The sequence below is a fragment of the Solea solea genome, chromosome 9 (assembly GCF_958295425.1).
Source record: "Solea solea chromosome 9, fSolSol10.1, whole genome shotgun sequence".
Lineage (NCBI taxonomy): Eukaryota > Metazoa > Chordata > Actinopteri > Pleuronectiformes > Soleidae > Solea > Solea solea.
Genome location: NC_081142.1, coordinates 23057180 through 23078935, shown reverse-complemented (window position 1 = coordinate 23078935; position 21756 = coordinate 23057180). Strand labels below are relative to the sequence as shown.

At 40.7% G+C, this 21756-nt stretch overlaps 1 protein-coding gene across 19 annotated transcripts in view; it reads left to right on the top strand.

Moving 5' to 3' along the window:
• Positions 1-21756, top strand: part of ptprfa (protein tyrosine phosphatase receptor type Fa) — a 316842-nt gene that overhangs the window by 172148 nt on the left and 122938 nt on the right. For 12 of the 19 annotated variants that reach the window (XM_058637872.1, XM_058637889.1, XM_058637884.1 and 9 more), the window contains 3 exons: positions 3937-4125; positions 11184-11201; positions 15144-15254. In XM_058637872.1, coding sequence (XP_058493855.1) covers positions 3937-4125; positions 11184-11201; positions 15144-15254 — 318 coding nt within the window. The remainder of the gene's footprint in view (positions 1-3936; positions 4126-11183; positions 11202-15143; positions 15255-21756) is intronic. The other 7 variants (XM_058637876.1, XM_058637888.1, XM_058637886.1 and 4 more) reach the window with 1 other exon arrangement.

The following is a 21756-nucleotide window of genomic DNA, read 5'->3' as shown; positions in this document are numbered from 1 at the left end:
ATCTACTGTGATCCCAAATTGACTTGTGATCGTCCTAAATGGAGATTTAAAACGAAATGGCTTGCGGATTCAGGCTTTGTTACCTTTCTTGACGAGCAGATTAAATTCTAGTTTGAAACAAATACAACAGAGACCTCACGAAGTATCAGATGGGAAGCATTTAAGGCATTTATTAGAGGACAAATAATTAATATCACTAGCTCTAAAGCTAAGGAAACGTATAAGAAGACAAAATCACTAGAAACAAAAATAAAGAAATTAGAAGAAGAATACTATCAATCAGGATCTCAAGGTACTCACCAAGAACTACTTCTACTAAGAACGCAATATAATGAAATATCTTCAACAAAAGCTTTATCAGGTCTACTACGACTTAAACAGACATTCTATGACCAAGGTGAAAAACCTGGCAGGGTGCTAGCATGGCGCATCAAGCAAATGCAGAATGAAAGGCTAATAACTTCATTGAAAAATGGTAATAATGAAACTATTGTGGACCCAATTGAAATAAATGAAACCTTCAAGAATTTTTTTGAAAATCTGTATAGCTCAGAAATAGGTTTAAATACTTTAGAACTAAATAATTTTTTGGATCATATTCATATTCCCAGAATATCAGAAGAAATTAAAGAAGAACTAGAAAAAGATATAACTTTAATGGAATTATCTGTTGCCATTGACAATATCAAGGGAGGGAAAACCCCAGGGCCAGATGGGATACCTATTGAAATTTATAAAATGTTTAAACATAGACTTATGCCACCACTATTAGAAATGTTCATGGAATCTTTTCGAAATGGAATTCTCCCAGTATCCTTAAGAGGAGCTCTAATCACTTTGTTGCCAAAACCTGGCAAACCAAATAACAATTGTGAAAATTTTAGGCCAATCAGTCTTTTAAATGTGGATTTAAAAATTTTGAGTAAGATAATAGCCAGGAGACTTGAGAAAATTATTCCAAATATTATTGACAAAGATCAAAATGGCTTTGTAAAAAATAGGCAAGGCTTCTATAATGTTAGGAGAATACTAAATATATTGTTTGAAGAAAAGGGGGCAGCAGATACAGCATTACTGTCATTAGACGCGGAAAAAGCGTTTGACAGAGTGGAATGGTCATATTTATTTGAGATCCTTACACGTTTTGGTTTTGGAGAAAATTTTAATAAGTGGATAAAACTACTTTATACAGAACCATATGCTGAAATCATAACTAATCGTAATATATCCAGATCTTTTAAAATACAAAGAGGATGTAGGCAAGGAGACCCCTTATCTCCTTTGCTGTTTATAATGTCTATAGAACCACTGGCAATAGCTATACGAATGCACCAAAACATAACAGGCATATTAGTTGGGCAACAGGAGCACCGTCTAGCTCTATTTGCGGATGACATAATAATTTTTCTGAAAAAGATGGAAACATCCATTCCTGAATTATTAGAACTCATCAATATATTTGGAAAAATCTCAGGATATAAATTAAACAAATCCAAATCATCAATTATGTTTCTAAACCAACTAGAAAGTAAAAACCCTCCTAATGTAGCTACTCAATTTAAAATTGTGGATTGCTTCACATACTTGGGTATCCAAATTGTCCCAAAACTTAAACATATTATAGCATGTAATTATGAACCATTAATGCAAGAAATTTCAAAGTCACTGGATAGGTGGACACATATCCCAATATCACTAATAGGTAAAATAAATATCCTTAAAATGAATATACTGCCTAAACTGTTGTATCTGTTTCAAAATCTTCCACTTCCTCCTCCAAGTAACCTGTTCACTCAACTAAAAAGATTGTTTATCAGATTTTTGTGGAATAATAAACGTCCCCGAACACGACTATCACTACTGTACTTACCTTTTGACAGAGGGGGACTGAAATGTCCCAACCCACTCTGGTACTATTGGGCAGCACAACTGAGAACATTGCTATTCTACTTCACAGAAAGAGATGCTCCTTTCTGGAAAGAAATGGAGGAACTCCAGCTAAGTCTGCCCCTCCCTACATACCTGTATTCAGCAAGCACTAAAATCCTTAAAAAGACTACAAAAAATCCTATTGTGAAAAACATGATTGTAGTGTGGCATCAAGTTAAAAAATATCTTAAAGAAACGTCCTCTCTCTCTGTCTTCAGCCCAATATGGAGGAATGACTCCTTCCCACCAGGAAAAGCAGACGGGGGATTTAAATCTTGGGTCATGAAGGGGCTGGGGAAAATAGGAGATCTGTACAATGTGCAAAAGGTGCTGATGTCATTTGAAGAAATAGTTGATAAATTTCATATATCCCGTAATCATTTTTTCAAATATCTACAGTTAAAAAATTTCATTAGAACACAACAAAATCAAACATTAGATATCCCTGAAATGTCTGTTATAGAGAAACTAATGAATACGAATTGTTTAGGGAGGGGTCTAATTTCCAAAATGTATAAATGTCTGGTGGATGTACAGAAACATCTATGGGACGGCTGGGGGCATGGAGAGAGGATCTACAGGAAAACATCTCGGTGGTTGAGTGGGAAGAGGCATGTGCTAAAGCACAATCAAGAACTACTAACACCCGCCTAAAATTACTGCAATATAATTGGTTGATGCGATCGTATATAACTCCAGAAAAGCTAAATAAATATAATAGTGCTATTCCTGATATTTGTATCAAATGTGAGAAGGAAAAGGGGACATTTTTCCATTGTATTTGGCAATGTACAGACATACAAAAATTCTGGCAAGAAGTAAAACAATATATTCAAAATATTTTACATATTCAACTACCTTTAATCCCACAGCTGTTTATATTAGGTTTGTACCCAGAGAATTTGAAAATAAAAAAAAATAAACGATTATTTATAGATTTGAGTATATTAATTGCAAAAAGAATAATAGCTCTATCCTGGAAAAATACCAGAAGACCAGGAATCAGCAGGTGGTTTACTGAGCTATCTACCACTCTGCCCTTAGAGAAAATCACCTTCACACTAAAACAACAAGAGCATCATTTCCATCACATCTGGGACCCTTTTATTTCTTATATATCACGAACAGATTTGCCACATGTGGTGGAAGAACCTGGAGACGTGTGAACAGTGGCCCTCTGTAATATTCAATTATACAGTAATGTTTGTTGTTTTTTGTTGTTGTTTACTCCTATATAATGGACTATAACTATTTAGTTCCCCAACCAAAAATTGGAACAATTGGGATGGGATGGGGTGCGGTTGACATGTTTGTTCAATACATGTGATTGTATTTCTTTATGTTGTGAAAAACAATAAAAAGAATGTTGGCAAAAAAAAAGTGCAGGATTTAACGTAGCTTTCTCCACCGATATCCTACTGTAAACTTATTGATATTTGCCCTGGTGTATCGATTATAGTATTGTACGAGGAAGGACGAGGATATATCACCAAATATATGGTTGAAGAAGACTCCGACTGTGTCTGACACAGAACAATACAGGTTCAATACACTGTGCATATAAATACTTTGTTGTAGTTTTTTTTACACCTGATCTGTGTCCTCGCCTGTTCGTTGTGACAGATTCAGGCTGCGTTGTTGCTCCGCAGCAGGGGCCAGAGGTGTGGAAGAGGATTTTTCACTGCATGATTTTTATTATTTCTCACCCCTAATTTGTGGCAGAATGTGGCATTTCACCTCAGTAAGCGTTAGATTACTCGAGCATGGTTTGGGATTTCTCTCTCTGTCACAATACATTTCACTCGGGGTGAAATTGCATCGCTCCTCGCTCCCATTCACACGCGTCCATGACGGGAAAAATTCCATTGAAGGATTAGTCATGCAGTAGCCCGGCAACATTTACATTACAGCTGGAGTTTTCACTATAAGGTGGGATTTCACTCAGGGCAGGGAAAATCTCACACCATGCACAGGCTTTTAAAAAACATCTGTTTCTCTCTGTCACAGAGGACCAGATCCCTCACGGTTTCCCCACCATCGACATGGGGCCTCAGCTCAAGGTCGTGGAGAGAACGCGCACTGCGACGATGCTGTGTGCGGCCAGTGGGAACCCCGACCCGGAGATCTACTGGTTCAAAGACTTCCTGCCCGTGGACATCAGCAGCAGCAACGGGCGAATAAAACAACTGCGTTCAGGTAAAAAGATGATCATCTAACCTTAACCCTAACTTTACAGGTGGTGGTTTTTACACGGTCATGAAAATTTTACACAAAAAAGAAAAACGTCAACACGTGGCAATAACCTTTTTAAATTGGGTACGTAATATTATGGTAATACCATCTTATTTCTATAGTAATCACTAATAAATAGTTTGGTTTATACTTTTTATACTATTTTAAGTTATTTATTTAAACATTTAATTGTTATTTTAATCCCTTTTAATGTTTTTATTTTTATACATACAGTGCTTTACAAATGTATTAGATCACCACCCAAAGCCACAGCTGCCCTAAATTAACCACATTGGTAATAATCACATGTTTTTGAATGGTTATTACACCGGTGTGTAGAAACTACCAATAAGATGGTATTACCATAATATTTCCTCCATTTTAAAGGATCATTACCATACTATTGGTGCGTTCCAGTTGTAGTCAGAAGTTGGAATTTCCAACTTGATGGGGGGTGTTCCTCCAACTGCAAAACCAGAACTTCAACGTAAGGGTGCTGTTGCAATTAAAGGAAAGCAATCCTCAACGCAATTCCGACTTCTGAAAGACCTCACGCACCCTGACATTAAACAGTAAAAACACGCTGCGTCTTTGACTGTTAGTTGCACTTCTGTCTTGTTTGTGGAAGTGACGCCGCGCTCAGTTCTGACCTCTGACGTAAATGGAAAGAAACCATATTTCCATGCGTTGTCTCATGGAGCAAAATACATCAATAAACATCACACGGTACATTTGAAGAATTAGTCGAGCAGCACCTGTGTGTGAGTATTGTCACGTCAACAGTGTGAACCTACTCTGTGCTGCTGCTGCTGCTGCGTGGAGCCGATCGCTGTCGGCTGAATGAACGAGCTTCACACGACCTGTCAGCAACACGCTCTCACTTTCTGCGAGGAAAACAGAAATGTTTTTTTCCTCATTGCCAACGAAAAAAAAATAAAAACAACCTGCAAGCTACTACACAGAGCTGGAACGGCTGTCTGGGGCCACAACATTATTACCAACCATTGCAACAAGAGGAGGGAGAGGCAGATTGTGCCACCGCCGAGGGCCCAGGGCCCCTCCTGTGTCCCTCCTGTCCTGTGTCCCTCCTCTCGCAGACACAGGGACAGCCTCTGAAATATCACCTGCTTTGAAGTCCATGCTAAAGGTTTTTTTTTCCCCTCTCCCCAAGATACACTCTGGGCCTTAGGTGAGGACAAACATGCCACGTATTATTATCCCAACACAGTGGCAATTTGTTTCAATTTGGCTCACAGGGCTGTGTCGTCATGTGCAGTCCCATAGCAACCGAGCCAGGAGAAAAAAATCAAATAAATAAAAAATAAATCTGTGCCACACAAGTGAAACCTATCGCTGTGTGTGAGGTCGTTTGATTTGTTCCACTAGAGTTCATTAGATTGCTCATGAATTAGTTAGACCCATTAAATGAGAATGATTCATTAGGAAACGCTAATAGCTTCCATTTTTCAATTGAGACCTTTGTTCAAGATGAGGAGGAAATGTGTCCTCTTTCTTTCTCCCGAGAACCTGCAACACGAACGTCGTCCAGGAGAAAGAAAATAGCCAACAATCGTAGAATCCGTGATACAAACGGATGTTCATTAAATGCGTGTCATTGAATTTGTCACAGCAGGAGCACAAGTACCGGGAGACGTCCTGTTTTCATGACTGTGGACAAAGGTGGATTTCATTTGAAAGGATTCTTGCTCCAGTGATGACGTCAAATCCATCAGCCACACTTCAGATGTAATGATTCTGATTCAAAGAACAAATTTAGAGGACAAATATTTCAATTTTCTCATTTGCAATATCCTTTATTTTGATTCTAATATTGGAGCATTTAGTGTTCTAATATTTAAAGAAGATTTTGAGATTCAGAACTAAATTGATGGACATAAAAGAGAGTGAAAGGAATCACTTTATCGAACAAAAAACCCAAAGAATCCAAATCACATATTACCTTTAAAACTCATTACATTACATTTACATTAAGCATTTACAAAAGAGGAATAAGCTACATAGAAGAAGTCTTAGAAATAACTAAACTTGATTGGAATAGTGGACTGGAGAGAGTGCCGAGGTGGATCCAAGTGCAGATGGAGATAGTGCAGGGGAGGAGTGAGGGTAAGTGCTAGGACAGGAGATGCTCTTGGAAGAGCTGGGGATTCAAGAGCTTCTTGAAGACAGACAGGGACCTCCTGTTCTTGGTAGCACTCAGTAGGTTATTCCACCAGAATGACACACAAAAAGAGTCTAGATTGTCTTGTGTGGGGTGTTAGCACCACCAGACGACAATCCTTGGATCAACGGAGTAGTTGAGGAGTAACATGAGCATTTAGCAGAGCATTTAAGTGGGTGGGAGCAGACCCATGAAAAACTTTGTAGGCTAACATCAGTGATTTGATTGTGGTAGTCAGTGGAGCTCAATGAACATGTGCCCTTTTAGGCTGATTGAAGACCAGGTGTGCCGTCGCGTTCTGGACCATCTGTGATGGTTTCACAGCACAGGTCGTTGCAGTAGTCAAGGCGGGAGATGACCAGAGTCTGTACTAAATACAGTCCTGTCGTTAAAAAAACTACTTAAGTAAATGTTAAAATGAGCTACTTTTTATTTGTACTGCAGTTTAGACCAGTAACGTTACTTGAACTACAGTAAAACTCCTTTCTTTACTTAAGTGGAGAAGATTACACCTCAAACCAGGACAAAGTTCTACCCTGAGGCTAATGCCAAGTTGCCTCCGCCTCATCCTCCCTCCGTCTCTGATCATCGGTACATTGAAAGAATCACGTTGCTGAGCAAAACCGAGACAACGTTTTGTGTCTTACTCGTGACACAAGTTTCAGATAATTTTTCTTCCCTGTGGCAGTTCCACGCTTCCGTAGAAAACAGATCTGGATCCTGTTCATGGGAAACATTACATAATGATGATGTCTGATGTCCAGTCAAAGGTCACGTCTTTCCTCAATCGCAGGATCTTCTCTGAGACAACAAACACCAGATCCTCAGGAAAACACAGGAAATCAATAAGCTGTCGCTTTATTTCCATGGGACGACATATTTCTGCTCGGATAGAACAAACAAACTGAAGAAGAGCTGGATGAAGCTGAAGCGTCAGAATAAATCCAGGTCAGGTCGAGCCACTCTTCAATAATGCTCTGAAATATGAAGACTGCCGTTCCCTCTGCTTCATCGTCTCCCACAGAGACACAACCCCCTCCAGTCCAGACATTGTGAAAATATAATAAACTCCTATTATTTTTCACAATGAACCCTGAAATCTGCTGACAGATCTCAGTCCTGGACGTGGTCCTCTGAAAGCTGCTGATGTCTCCTTCCTCGCACCTCAGTCGGGGACACACAGCTTCCGGGGAAACTCCTCCCCCTCTCTGCTGTCCCTCACCACCTCATCAGACCGGTCTTTGTCTTCCCGTCGACTCGGGAGTTGACTCATGGTTTATGATGCAGATTCCTGGCGTCTGCATCATAACTGACCTGCTCTGCCTCAGTGGCCTCACTCACTAATGATGGTTTACACCAGGGAGGAAATGATTCTGCTGACTAACTGGAATTAATCGTACCGGGGACGAGGCATTAATCACTTTTAAATTGCTGTTTGTAATATTTCAAACCACACAGGCTGTGATTTTAATGAAGTGTCTTGACAGTTTTGTTTTTTTTAAAAGGTAAAAGGTTTAGCTGGTGATCTTCAGGTTTTTCCTTATACAAATTTAAACTTAACTGTAGCTATAATTTTCTGCAAATCACAGATTTGTGTGAGCTCATGTTTCTTATTAACACATCCACAGATGTTCGCATCACTGTGATGGTGCTTTAACCACTTTATTTGGGGGGGGGCAGAAATGAGGACGATAATAATAATCATTTTCTGATAATAAATGTGCTGAGAGTTTTGGCCAACACTGTCAACTGATTACAGAATTTAATTGCAATTATTTCCGCATGATGGTCCATAGTTAACTCGCGATGAATCACAAAATGAGTCACAGGTTTTTTGTTTTTCTTTCATCTCTTCTAAATGCATCTTCAAGAGATCGATACGTTTTTAACCCTTTCATTAACATGGGAGTGGAAAAATATGCTTGCTCTATTTCCAAATGATGATAAATACTGTCCAGAATAAAAGTCAAAGGTTCTACAGGCTCAAAACACAATACGTATATACAATTAGTGGTGTTGAAAGTGATTAGCGTTAACATGTTATTATCACTTTCCCCTCATATTATCAATATCATCCGTGTTATAAAAAGCATGTCAGGGTCACGACAATAAAACACACCTGGATGTTGCAACATTTGGTCTCGATTTGGTCAAAAAACTGTGGTCGGCTTCTCGTTTCTTTGTTTTTTTATACTTGCCACCACCAGCCCTTGAAAAGACAACTCTTGCCTCAAATACTCAACACTTACATCACTGTACACATGTTGATCTGGCCACAATTTGTCAAAAACATCACATTTGGCCTTTGTTTTGTTCATGTACAAATGCAACACTGCTCGTGGTTTGCAGAAAAAGTCAAATATAGCAACTTTTTTATTGGCGTCATATTCTGTCTCCAAGTTAATGTGCTTTCTGCTCACTTTCAAAGTGCTAAAGATGCTTTAGGATCAGATATGAGAAAAAAAAGCTCATTGTGTGATCTGTGTGAAAAAAACCTGCTGCTGATTGATGCTCACATCACCTGCCATCATTACCCTTCAGTTTATACCGTTCTATACTCCTTTTATTTCCCAAAAACAGAATCTGCAGCCTTAATATAAAAAAACATGAAACTGTAGATTATATTAAAATCCTATAGGTTTATGATACGGCCGCCAGATTGAATGGTTTCAGGGTTTTCTGTCAGACACTCTACACACGAGGCTCAGTGGCTGTTGCTTTATGGAGGGAAAATCAGTCAAGAAGAATAAATACATAAATGTAATCCAGCTGCGATTGCTTTTCCTTCATTTACTGTTACAAATGACTTGTATATAAATGTAAATTGCAGGTGACGAGGTTGTCGATGTGGATTGGTCTGACCATTAGCTGAAGCTGCTAAATATTCACATAACACACTCCAGCAAATGTAGCACTTTATTATCATTTATTGGCAAATGTATTTGGATTTTTAACTCAGATTCCTTTGAAATAAGACACTGGAGAGACATTTACGCATCAACAAGGATGTCAGACATAACCGCAGAAGACACACCTTTGCTATTACCACAGACCTGATGTTTATTTGTACTTTATTACGGTTTAATCTAGAGAAAGACAGCTGTTCACGTGCAATAAATTCCATAATGAATGAGGGAAACTTGGGCGGAGAAGATTATCTCGAGTTAACAGTGGGATAACGGTGGAGAAATCTACGTTAAGAGAAGCTCCATCTATGTTCAATACATATAGACTTTATGCACTTTCTTCTCTATGTTGTGGATAAATAGAGAAAATCCTGCACTTTTACCTTTTCACATATGTTTTGTTTCCTTCAGTGACACAGATATCAGGATGTAGTGGATGTTCAAGGCTGTAATATAGCTCAATTAAATCCTGTTTTGTCATATCTATGCATAAAACAATGCAACAAATACACTTCCTGTTCTCATAGCAAAAGAAAAGATCTCATACACAAGCTAAAGATCCTAAAATTTCAGGTTAACGTAGAGGAAAAAAAAATCAGATTAAAATTGCAGTGAATTACAGCACTTATCCATGATACAGTTCTAGCTCTACTCAGCTCTTCTCAGTTTTGTATCAGTTGCGTCGTTTTTTCCATAAATATTGTATCTCCTCAACGTGGGAGGAGTCATCCTAGCACGGCTGCGTGAAACTGCCGTGACGTGGTTTTGTATGCGACACAAACAAGTAACTTGTAAAGCAGTTGTTTTGGGTGGAACTGAATCATCAGAACCCGTCGATTAAAAGGATTTGTTTACTGAATCGTTCAGTTCTTCCTGCGTGAACGGAGCACAGACTCCGTGTGACACAGTCACTGAACTTAAATACCACTGAACGTGGTCGTGATTCGGCTCACGCTCACCGATTGCTAAACACACCAGACTCCTCTGTTAAATGTTGACATTTTGCACGTCACATTTTAGTATCGGCACAGCTCGCTTGGAACCTAGGCAAAAAAAGTACCAGTTATCAGGTAAAAAAGCAAAAACTGTGTCATGGAAAAGTGCCGGTTCTTTTTTTTACAGCACATGAGCACGGCTGGAAAAGAGCTGGCACACAAATAATGACCCAAATAAAACGATGACTGTTATAAAAATACATCTGTAGTATATGCTAAATTTAGCTGCTGCTCGTTCTCCTGCAGTGAAGCAGCAACATCACAGTGCATTTTCAGGGCGTGGGCGACGGTTTCCTTGGATTGCATCAGAGTGAGAGGAGGCAGCTTGTGTTTGTCTCCTGTGAGACTGATCTGACGCGCTCCCGTCCAGCCAGCAGTCACCGGGTGTTCCATTCACGGGGAGAAAAAAGACAAAACAAGGCCTTTGGGTTAAAACCCAAACAGGCCTATTGTTGGTGAATTAGGGCCCAAGTGCTCGATAGCCAGGTGTTGTCAGTTAAACAGCAGGTGTGGGGAATAAGAAGCTTTATGAGCAGTTCCGTGCAGCAAATAAGCAGGTGTGTAAAACAAGTAAACACCATGTGAGAGTAAATAACGGGATGCACAAATGATAGAGAGCAGCTGTAGTAACATCACTGAGGCAGCTTGTGGGGAAAATATAAAAGTAAATGAACGAAAATCAAGGATACAGTTTTGGTTTAAAGTAATCATTACACCTTCTTTTTTCTTCTCTCACAGCTAACACATTGACCTATTTAGCATCAAGTAATGAGTTTTTGGAAACAGGGTGAGAATATCAGTCACTGATGTGTGGGGTTCTTGTTCCCTCCACTTGTTCTCCTGCCAGTCTTGTCTTGATCTGTTTGACTGTTTTTTCTGTCTCTTTCTATCTGTACTAATGGTTTATCTTTAATGTTATTTGCATTCAAATTACCTCACCAGGTGGTACACCGATCAGAGGTAAGAATGCTGGGTACAAATAAAAATGTCCATCCTCCTCCTCCTCCTCACTGTTCCTCACCTGTCCTTCATCACCTTCGTTCTGTCACCTCGACATCTCTCCATGTTCCGAACACTTTCTCTGCCTTCAGCATGTCGCCTTTCGCTGCTGTGGACTCTAAACAGACGTGTGTGCACTTCACAATAATAATATAAATGAATATAAGGTTAAAATAATTCAATGAGACTTCTCTGCCAGCGTTATGGCTCTTGAAAATGAGATGGTTCTTCTGAAGGGGTTTTATCCTCTTGAAAATACATTTTCAAATAACAACCAGAGGATTAGCAGCTGACAGGATTTAATTTAAAACCAGAACTGTAAATTTAATTCAAAAAGTAGCTCATTTGGGTGCGTTTATATCAAAATGGTGGAACAGCACTGTCTTCTTTTGTTAACTTCCTGGCTGTGTCTGCCGTTAGCTTTCTCCTTTCGCATTTATTTATGAAACAAACAGCCTAACCTCACATTTGGAGACTCATCTCCACCTCCTAACCTGCCACAAGCTCATTAATCTCCCTCGTGGCGACAGATTTTGCCCCTCAAGTTAGCTGTTGCTCATCCTTCCCTCAGAGTCTAAGGCCGAGACCAATACCTAGCTTAGCACAGCTAGCCAGGTGTCTGTTAGCCTGCTAGCCAAAAACAGTGCAAATACTATTTTTTGTGGCAAAAAGGTGCAGAGATTAACAGTAAAAAAAGATAAAGTGACACATTAACAAACATGGGCTAATTTTCTGTTGCTGTTTGCCACCACAAACTCTTTAAATGACAAATACAACAACATCAAATTTTAGTCTGAATGTCAACAGACATTTTTGATAGGTTAGATATGAGCCTGTCTGAAGCTTAACTTGGCATTTTGAAGATATTGTCGCCTTGGTCTGAGAAAATTAAAGCTGCATTATTATCTTACGTGACAGTTGAAATGTATTGGATACAGGTTTAAAAACAAATATTACAGCAGCTAAACCAAATGGGTCACTTGCACAGCAGCCATGTGTTAGCACAGGTGTTACTGATCACATTAACGATGGCTCTGCTCAGTTCATGTAGGTCAGGACGGTGTGTGACACCCTGAAACATAAGGTATGTCCGCATGTAGCCAGGTATCTTTTTTTTTTGCATTTCATCCACAAGAAAACTCTATTTTAGTTCAGAACAAATGAATTACCTCTGAAAACTCAGTCAAGAGAATCAAGAAAAGCCCAAGTCATTCATGTAATTCATTGTTTTTGAGCTAACGTGGCTCTATGCTTATCATTAGACTGCCGCCTATTGGTTTGGCATGATATTTATTGAGGTTCATGTAGATGAATATGATGTGGTGTGGTCCCCTGTTGCTCTTCAAAGCGGAGGTGGTAAAATAATAGTTTCCATGTGTGGACATGACCTGTGGAAGCTCCATGGAACTCATTAATTTGATAAATGGCACCTGTAATTTTCCTAATGTGACTTGTCAGAATGGCTGCTGTGCAAAGAGTCCATTGAAGTCCACGTGTGAACACAGTCCATCTGCTGTTTCAAGCATGGAATAGCCCATTGATGTCTGCAGCCTGTTCACATTGACAGACCCTTGGAAGGCAAACATGAATATGAGATTTTCTTCACCAAAATGGTTAGCTGTGACTCCCTCCGTCTGTTATCCTGGTCTTCACTTGCAAAGCCAGCACAGTGAGTGTCACAGTCACTTTTTAGTCTGCAAATGTTGTTTAAAGTAAGTGCAAATCTCCTTAAAATGTCCATCAAACACTCAACAGCTGAAGGCCAGAGGAAGTTTTGAACATTTTGTGTTGCGCCTCCATTTGTTACACCTTCTGTGGCAGCGCTGACTTAACCTTTTCATGTCAGGAGTTCAGTGCTCTTGTCCATCAGCATCCATTGGCAACTGTTAGGAGATAAAGAAGCATTTTTCTCCTGCAGGAAAAATATAAAATAAAATAAATCTTAAATTCTGAAAGTGCAATGAGATGGCAAATCATCAGAAAATGGAAAAGGTGGAGGAAAGAGATTTGGCGGCTGCTGCACACTTCTGCTCCACGCTCTGCTGGACATCTTCATTACAACTCAGTGTACTGTCATCTGTGGGAGGGACGTTCACCTGTGTGTGTGTGTGTGCGCGTACATGTGTGTGTGTGTGGGTGCGTACATGCGTGCGTGTGTGAAAGAGAGTTTGAGGACATGTCAGGCATAATGTCTTTGTTCGCTGCATCCCAGATGAAGGTCGCTCCTCCTCCATCTCTGCGCTCGTCGTCTCCACCAGGGATGTGACCACACAAACACACACACACTCTTTCTTTTTCCTTTCTTTTTTTAACCTTAAAATAACACTTAACATCATGTTACAAACGCATCCCATGCTGAATTTCAGGCCTGCCTTCTGAAATATGCACATTATTCACATTTTACGTGTTCACATTTCTGATTGTCTGCTGCAAAAGTGCATGACGTCACATTCTCTGTCAATATGTGGCACAAGAAAAATCCCATTTTCTTTCTCAAACTCAATCTGTACTGAGAACAGATTACTGAATGTTGGTGTAAACGCTTTGCAATGTTTATGAAATGTTTCCATGATTCCAGGTAAGTTACAGCTGAAATTAAATCTAAAAAAGAGTTTAAAAATGGGGTTGTTAACACTTTATGAGTCATTAATAAGGAATTATACATTGTATTACAAGAAAATCAAGGAGAAAATGATCCGTCTGAACATGAGGGGATCTGTTCTGTTGCATGACTGCAGTATTTATGCTCCTGAATCATCAGTATTTATGTTTTACTCACAATTGTCCACAAAAAACAGTGTAACCAACAGCTTGTGTCTAGTCATACACATATTTTCAGGAGTTACTAGGTAGCCGTTGCCAAAGTGCCAATAAATGAGCCTTGTTGTAAAATGTGAAATACACAGTAGACCTTTAGGCTCACAATTTGGCAAGCGACAAATCTCTGTTGCCCTTTAACCGGTCATAGCTGTTTGTTAATGAGTAATAAAGTGTTCACAAACTAATTAAACACTATTTACAAATCCCTCGTATGATGGTAAAGTGGTGCCATGAAGGTCTGAATTTGAGTGGATTTTAAAAATATCCCCCAACACAGCAGCGCACCATAGTCGTCTTTTATGATTTAGTGGTGTATTGATTGGCAGCGCTGTGTTACATTTAAAGATATGATGTAAACGTTTGTAAGGGGGGGAAATAAATAGTGAAATCAAGTGAGACAGAAGGAGCCAAATAAACGGCTGTTTTTAGCTGAAGGTTACAATAAAATAAAAGAAATAACTGAGCATGACATTGTGTTAGGACTAGAAACATTCAGAGAATATCCAGCACCAACGTTTAATCTTCTGTGGAAGAGGGAAAGTTTCACCTGGTTCAATAATAACAATGTAATAGGTGTTCAGAAGTCCTTTAATGAGGTCTGTGCCTTAATGAGACACAATTTGTGCCTCTAAATGATAAAAGTCCGTATGGCTCAATATCATTTTACAGGGTATCTACCCGAACCTGTATCAATCTGATAGAGTTGTTTTATATATTTGAACAACTTATCTGTTAAAAACACATGTTTGTGTTTATGCATTTACCACTGAGCCGTAACCAGACATTTATAAAAACATAATGATCCAACAGAGTTACAAAAATTCTGCTCCTATATGGAAGAAACAATTATTTCCATTTCCAATCCATTTCATTTGTACAGTGTGTGCTTAGTTTAGGTTTTTTGGATATAAGACTTTGAGATTTTGACCCATACCTGTACTGAATATTGTTTCACACACATGTGATTGTGGCAGGGATGTGGACAGCTGGTGTGTGTGTGTGTGTGTGTGTGTGTGTGTGTGTGTGTATGTGTGCATCGTGTGGTGCCGACGGGATCTCTGACATTTTGGCCTCCCTCCCCAGGAGCACTTCAAATTGAGAACAGTGAGGAGTCAGACCAGGGCAAGTACGAGTGTGTGGCAGTCAACAGCGCCGGGACTCGCTACTCTGCACCAGCCAACCTTTATGTTCGAGGTAAGATCCCCGGTGACCCCGCCCGACCCTTCCCCGCTGTCATTCAGGTCACCACCTCCAGCAGCAGTGAGGCCTCTCTCATCGCCTCTGCCGAGCTGACGCTTTGCTTTCCCGACTGCTAATACTGGAAACTGGCTCCCAGGATTGAGCCACAATGAAAACCCAACCTGTCGATGCCTGTCCAGTGTCATCCCTCACTCTCTCTCTCTCTCTGCCTCCATGTCTGTCTGGTCTTTGTCTCCTGGGCAGTGATAAATGTATTTTGCTCTACTTCCTTGTTGTCACTTTGCCTGACCTGCCCAACCTCATGGTGGGTGGGTGGTGATGGGGATGGGGGTGTTTTGACTCCTCAGGGGTGAATGACTGGTTGGCTGCGGTTCTTGTCTTTTGTGAGGAGAAGGGGGGGGGGGGGGGGTGTTTCCATCTGCCGCCGCAGAGAGAAGCGCACACCTTCCCTGCTTGTACGCGCCATGTGGGAGAGGTAGGGCAGGAAATTCCCCTTGAAGCCGGCTCCAGTCGGCTTAATGTGCTGCAACAGAAGCCGGCAGGGTGAGAGCGAGCCTGCGGGCCCTCTCATACGCAGGCCTCGTCAACAAACAACTCAATTATCCTCAACCAGTATCAGGTTCTCAAAGGCAATTTTCTAAGCAGAGTGAGTCATTACATATTTAGTCTCTTGTTCATTTGACACTTCCATTGACAATGCTGTTTGATGTGGGTTCCCTTAAGAAAGTAAGGTCAGGGCTTCTGCATTCCAGACACATGTCCTCTGTGATCTTCAGAGCCCTTTCCACCACACGTTCCACTATTTCCAACATTTTCTCACAAACCGCGGAGATTTGACAACTTGATAGCTTCGACATTAGAGATGCAACATGCATCGGTGGGCATGCGAATATATTATTTTCAGTGTGCGCCGTGTGCTGTCGGGACGTGCATCCACCGCAATGGGCCTGTTGAGTATGATGAGGACTTTGAAGATTGGGTCACAGAAGTAGCTCAAACTGACTCACAACTGATGCACAAGCATCTGACACGCACATAAGCACTAACTGGGCGGGGTTTCACGATCTCCACTGTAAATTGAATATTGATCGATGACCTTTGAAAGCAAAGGTGAAATCCACGTGCATCATAAGGATGTAGACGTAACCACGACAACAACTCCCTTAACACAAGCAACTCTTCTGTCCTCAATTGGAGGCAAAAAATGTTCTCAAAATTCAACTCGTGCTAAAGTGATGACTAAGCGCTACAGATGTTTGTAGCATCTGGTTATTGCTACATTCATATTGTGAATAATGATTTAAATTTGACAATAAGGCCTTAGTATGGTGCACTGCAAACACCATGTAGACAATCGAAATGAGAATTAAAAGAAGATTTAATGAGTTATCATGACATTAAACCAATGATTCTCGATTAAACTTGACAGGGCTAAAAATGGCAGACCGATCTGGGCTACAAGAGAGAGAAAAAGGACAGAGAACCGGAGAATTGTGACACCCCAGCAGTGTCCTAAGAAGACTAGCGGCACAAAACTGTGTGTGTGTTTATGTGTGTTTGTGTTGGAGAGATACATATGTGCGAGCAGATGTACATTTTTATCCTCTCACCACAGCAGATGTAACAGATCACACGACGCTCATACCTGAGGTTACAATAAATTGCCTTTGAGAGCCAAAAGAAAACAGTTTCCATGAATATTTCTTTCTGAACTGCTTCTTAGCCGGTGCGTGAAAATTATTGTTGGTTGTCAAAAATATGGTTTATCTCTAATGTTTTTTTTTGTTGTTGTTTTTAAAAGCACAGAGCAGAACCGCAGCCAACACAGTCAGATAATGAAGTAGCTGTTTGTTATTTCTGCTGTAACCTTTCACATTTCCAGGTGTGCTGGTAGCTCATGTTCCCATTAACATTTCACACAGTGTTGCTGCTCTTTTCTCTTTCTCGTACATTCCTCCTCGGTCATATCATGTGTCACACACTGTACACGTCTGTGTTCATCTCTCAGATGCTTATCCTTGGATCTGCACATGAAGGCAGCTCTCTCATTGTTTTATGTGCTCCTCGTTTGTGCCTTGTCTGTCGGTCATGTGACAGACAAGAGTATCTTCAGTTTGCTTTGCTGTGTGCGTGATTGTGTGTTTGTGTGAGTGTTGTGTACCAAAGACACTTTGTGTGCTAAGCTACAAAGAGAAAAACAATGACATCAATTGTTTACACTAGCTGTATTCGAGGTCAGAGGTCACCGCCTGTCCTTCAAAGTTGGTGGTCTTCATAGATCTTATAGACTGAGAAGACTTTCTGGTCTTCAGAGGATTCCTAGCTTGCCCCACCCTTTTTTTGGTGTCACCTTGCTTCAGAGTGGGAGGTGGACATGTTCAGATCAGTAATTCCAAATAAGGTAGTTTGTCAATGTTTTGACTAAAACAAATCTATTTTAAGGCCCCTTGATCTTGGTGCTTCTCTCCTCTTGGTACTTGTTTGCCCTGTCTTTTTGAAAAGTTCTTTGGCATTGGCAGACAGCAAATCCTGACATAGTTGTAGAAGTTCCAATCGTTCGGTGTCTTTTGTCCCACTGTTGGAGGGACATGTGTGTTAGCTGCTTCTGAAGGACCCTGCAAAATGGGAAAGCTAAGTCACACCATTCCCGGAATGGGAAACAGCTGTGTGCGTCACAATTCAGTGGCTGTCTTCCTCGGAGGACACTGTCTACGCACAGACCGTGGAGGCTGTACTAAGATGAGACGGTCTCGTCTACGACAGATTTCCCTGTTGCTTTACCACTGTCCCTGAGCAACGGCTCTGACGTGTTGAATCATTTATCAACCTCTTCTTTGAATGATGGATATGGGAATATAAGTAGATAAGGTGTATTTTACCAACTTGTGGATTAACATAAACAGTCAGATAACTGTTATCCATCTTAATAGGCTCGCTGGGTCGGCTAGTCATGAAGTTTTTGAGATGAACAGTGCTACAGCTAGGTCACACACAAATAGTTGTACTAAAAAGTTTCAATGGCCCTTTTTTTGGAACAATTTTTGTTATTAAATCCACATTTCAGCACGTTCTGAGGACATTTTGTTGCTCACTTCAATAGTTTTGTTTGAAAACATTCATCCCAGGTACACAATTATATTTAGGATAGTAGCATCACAATAGACTTGCTGTCTGATTACTGCTAGTCTACGCTAATTACCAGGTGTTCCTCCACCAAGATGAAGAGTGCTGCAAGAACAATTTGAGTTATTAGATTAAATTGAATATGCAGTGATACTTTTGGATAGGTGGAAGGATTCACATGGGAGATCCTTTGTAAGCGTTAGCGGTTGCTCCAGATGTGAGACACAGCTTCTGAATGCCGATGCTTCTGGATGGAAGTGTTGCCAATTTTTGCCACAGTATAGTTTGCGCACCTTAAACCCAGCCAGGTTAGCGTCTATGCTTTGAGGAATTAAAAGCAGCTAATGGCCCTTTTCCATCATACAGTTCTATCTTGACTCGGTTTGGTGTCAGGGACACTGACGCCGTTTTTTACGAAACACAAACTAGTGAGTTGTAAAGCAGTTGTTTTTCGGTTTAACTGAATCATTAGAATCAGTTGATTAAAAGGATTTGTTCACAGAATCGTTCAGTACTTTGTGCATGAACAGAGCACAGACTCCGTCTGACACAGTCACTGAACTGAAATACGGCTGAACGTGAGTGTGATTGGGCTCACGATCGCCGGCTTTCAGCAGTGCTGTCACTGAAAACACCAGACTCCTCTGTTAAATCTGGACATTTTAGACATTTGCTTTGAGATTATCGCACATTTTAACTTTTTAACTGATCTACAGTTCGTCATTGTTCACTTGGATTCTTGTGTCAGACGTCGCACTCATGACTCTTCCAGTGACGACACTCTCTGACCAATTAGAGGCTGGCAGTCTGTTGACATCAGGTTTTAGTATTGTCTCGGCTTGCCTGGAACCTCGCCAGAGCAGGTACTAAAAAAGAACCAGGTACTAGCTCTGATGGAAAAGCAAAATAAAAGAGTTGAGCCAAGTCTGTATCATGGAAAAGAGCCGTAAGTGGTTAGTTTTCTCAGCTAAAGAGAATAGCTTCACCTGCCTTGTAGATTTACAGCAGCACAGCCTGATAGACTCTGCAGTTTAGAACATTATGTTTCACAGAGATGTGTTAAATGTACTGAGAAAGAATTGTGTTCATTGATAAATGTGTTTACTCTCAACAGACCCAGGCAATGACATTATTTTTTTTTGGGTTATTAATGCTGAAATTATGATGTTGTAAATCACGCTGTCAATTCTTGTGAATAGCCTTAAAAGGACTCACTTTGTCAGCAGTAAATATTTGCACAGTAGCAAATCACTACAGTCAAGACATTAATATGTCCGAAGCGCTGACATGTTAAATCATTAATCTGCCTCTCCTTGGAATCACAGACACTGGAAATATAAGTAGATAAGATGTATGTAACAGCTTTATCAAAATGCACTTGTGGATTAGCTTAAAGAGTCGGATAACTGTCGTCCATCTTAATAGACCCGCTGCCTGATCACTGCTAGGGAAGGCTAATCATCACGTTATTCCTCCATGGAGATGAATGTGTTCTGGGGCAGGAGTGGACACACGGATAACGATGTACAGCACACACTTCCAGGGCCAGCGTTTGACTAGTCCTGTCAGGAGCAGCAGTGTTTATGTGCTCATTGATTCTCGGGCTCCGTCGCCTGAGCTCTACCAGAGTCAGTGGACACTAACACACATAATGAAGTCTGGTTGTCGGTGAGCTGTTTGAGGACACTCGCCGTGTGTGTGTGTGTGTGTGTAGGTGTGTGTGTGAGAGCAGTGTTATTACAGTAAAGGCCTTTGCACATCGATTGTAGAGTTTCGATAAGGGTTCTTCAACGGCAGAAATCAGATCAGCCTGAATACATGATTAACGTTAATATTATGTCTTAGTGAGGACTCATCATAGACATAATGCATTCCCTAACCCCTTACCTAACCTTAACCAAGTGCCTAAACCTAACCTTTAACCTAAACCCAACTCTAACCCTAAAACCAAGCAAAAAGTAGTAGTGGAGTAGCGTGGAGCCGAGTCGTGCCACAACTGTATAATTGAAAAGCGCCGTAAGTGGTTAGTTTTCTCACCTACAGAGAAAAGCTTCACCTGCCGTGTAGATTTACAGTATAGCACAGCCTGACTCAGAACATTGTGTTTCACAGAGATGTGTTAAATCTACTGAGAAACAATTGCGTTCACTGATAAATGTGTTTACTCTCAGCAGACTCAGGCACTGACTTTCTTGGGGGGGTAATTATGATGTTGTAAATCACACTGTCGATTCTTATAATGTAGTCACTTCATCATGCATTCCAAGCCCCTTACCTTAACCTTAACCATCACAACGAGTGAGCTAGTGCCCTAACCCTTATCTTTAACCTTAACCCAATTCGAAAACTAGCATTAAAAATCCCATTCAAGTTGTGGGGCCCAGACAAAAATGTCCCCACAGAGATTACCACCACACCATTGATGGCAATCAGCTCTTCTTTATTGACTCCTGTTGAACTGTAACCACTGATTTTTGAAGCAGGTCCAGCTTTGTTATTGTCATCACCAACAACCAACTTTCTGAGGTTTAGACAAACCCACGCAGAAGTACAAGCATGTGAAATTTGACCTTGAAAAAAAACATCAAACTCATGTGAAATCACATATTGATTGAATACAGGTTTGATAAGTATAATAAACATCTGGTGTGCAAAGGCTTTAAGAATGAGATTAGCACTGATAATCTTATTATGTGTCTAATTCTGCTTTGACTTTATCCTTCATGGCCTGATGTGTTTCATGTGTGCGTGTGTGCCTGTGTGTGTGTGTGTGTATGTCACTGCACAGGCGACACAGGTCTCCACTGTGATTTTTCTCACCCATGAATGGATAAGCAGATATGTGCCTGTTTTACTCTCTCTGTTTCTCCTTGTCTTCTTCCTCTCACTCCTCTTTTTCTTTCTTTTTTTTTACCCCTCTTCCTTGTTCATTTTTTTTCTTTCTCACCTTATTCTTGAATCCCTCCATCATCATTGCACTCCGCCATCCAAAAACACAATCCAAATCTCACCACTCAGATCAACGGGAAGGTTGGTTTTTTTTCTCTTCACTCTTTTCTCTCCTAACATGGAGGCCTGGCAGACTGGAGCCGTGCTGCGCCGGCATCTCGCTGGGCGCCTCAGGCCCGTCCCGGCCTCTCTCTCTCTCTCTCTCTCTCTGTCTCTCTGGCTCTCTCAGGACCCCGACCCTACAGTGCAACCCCTCTCCTGTGCTATCCCAACTTCACCCCCCTCCCCACAGTGTTGCTGCACTGGATGCTGTCTTGCTCTCCACCACCCATCGCTCCACACTGCCTGCTCCTCTGAAATTTTGTGAAATGAGCTGGGAATCTTTTCAAAAAAACATCAATGATGTCACATTGTTATGGAAGGA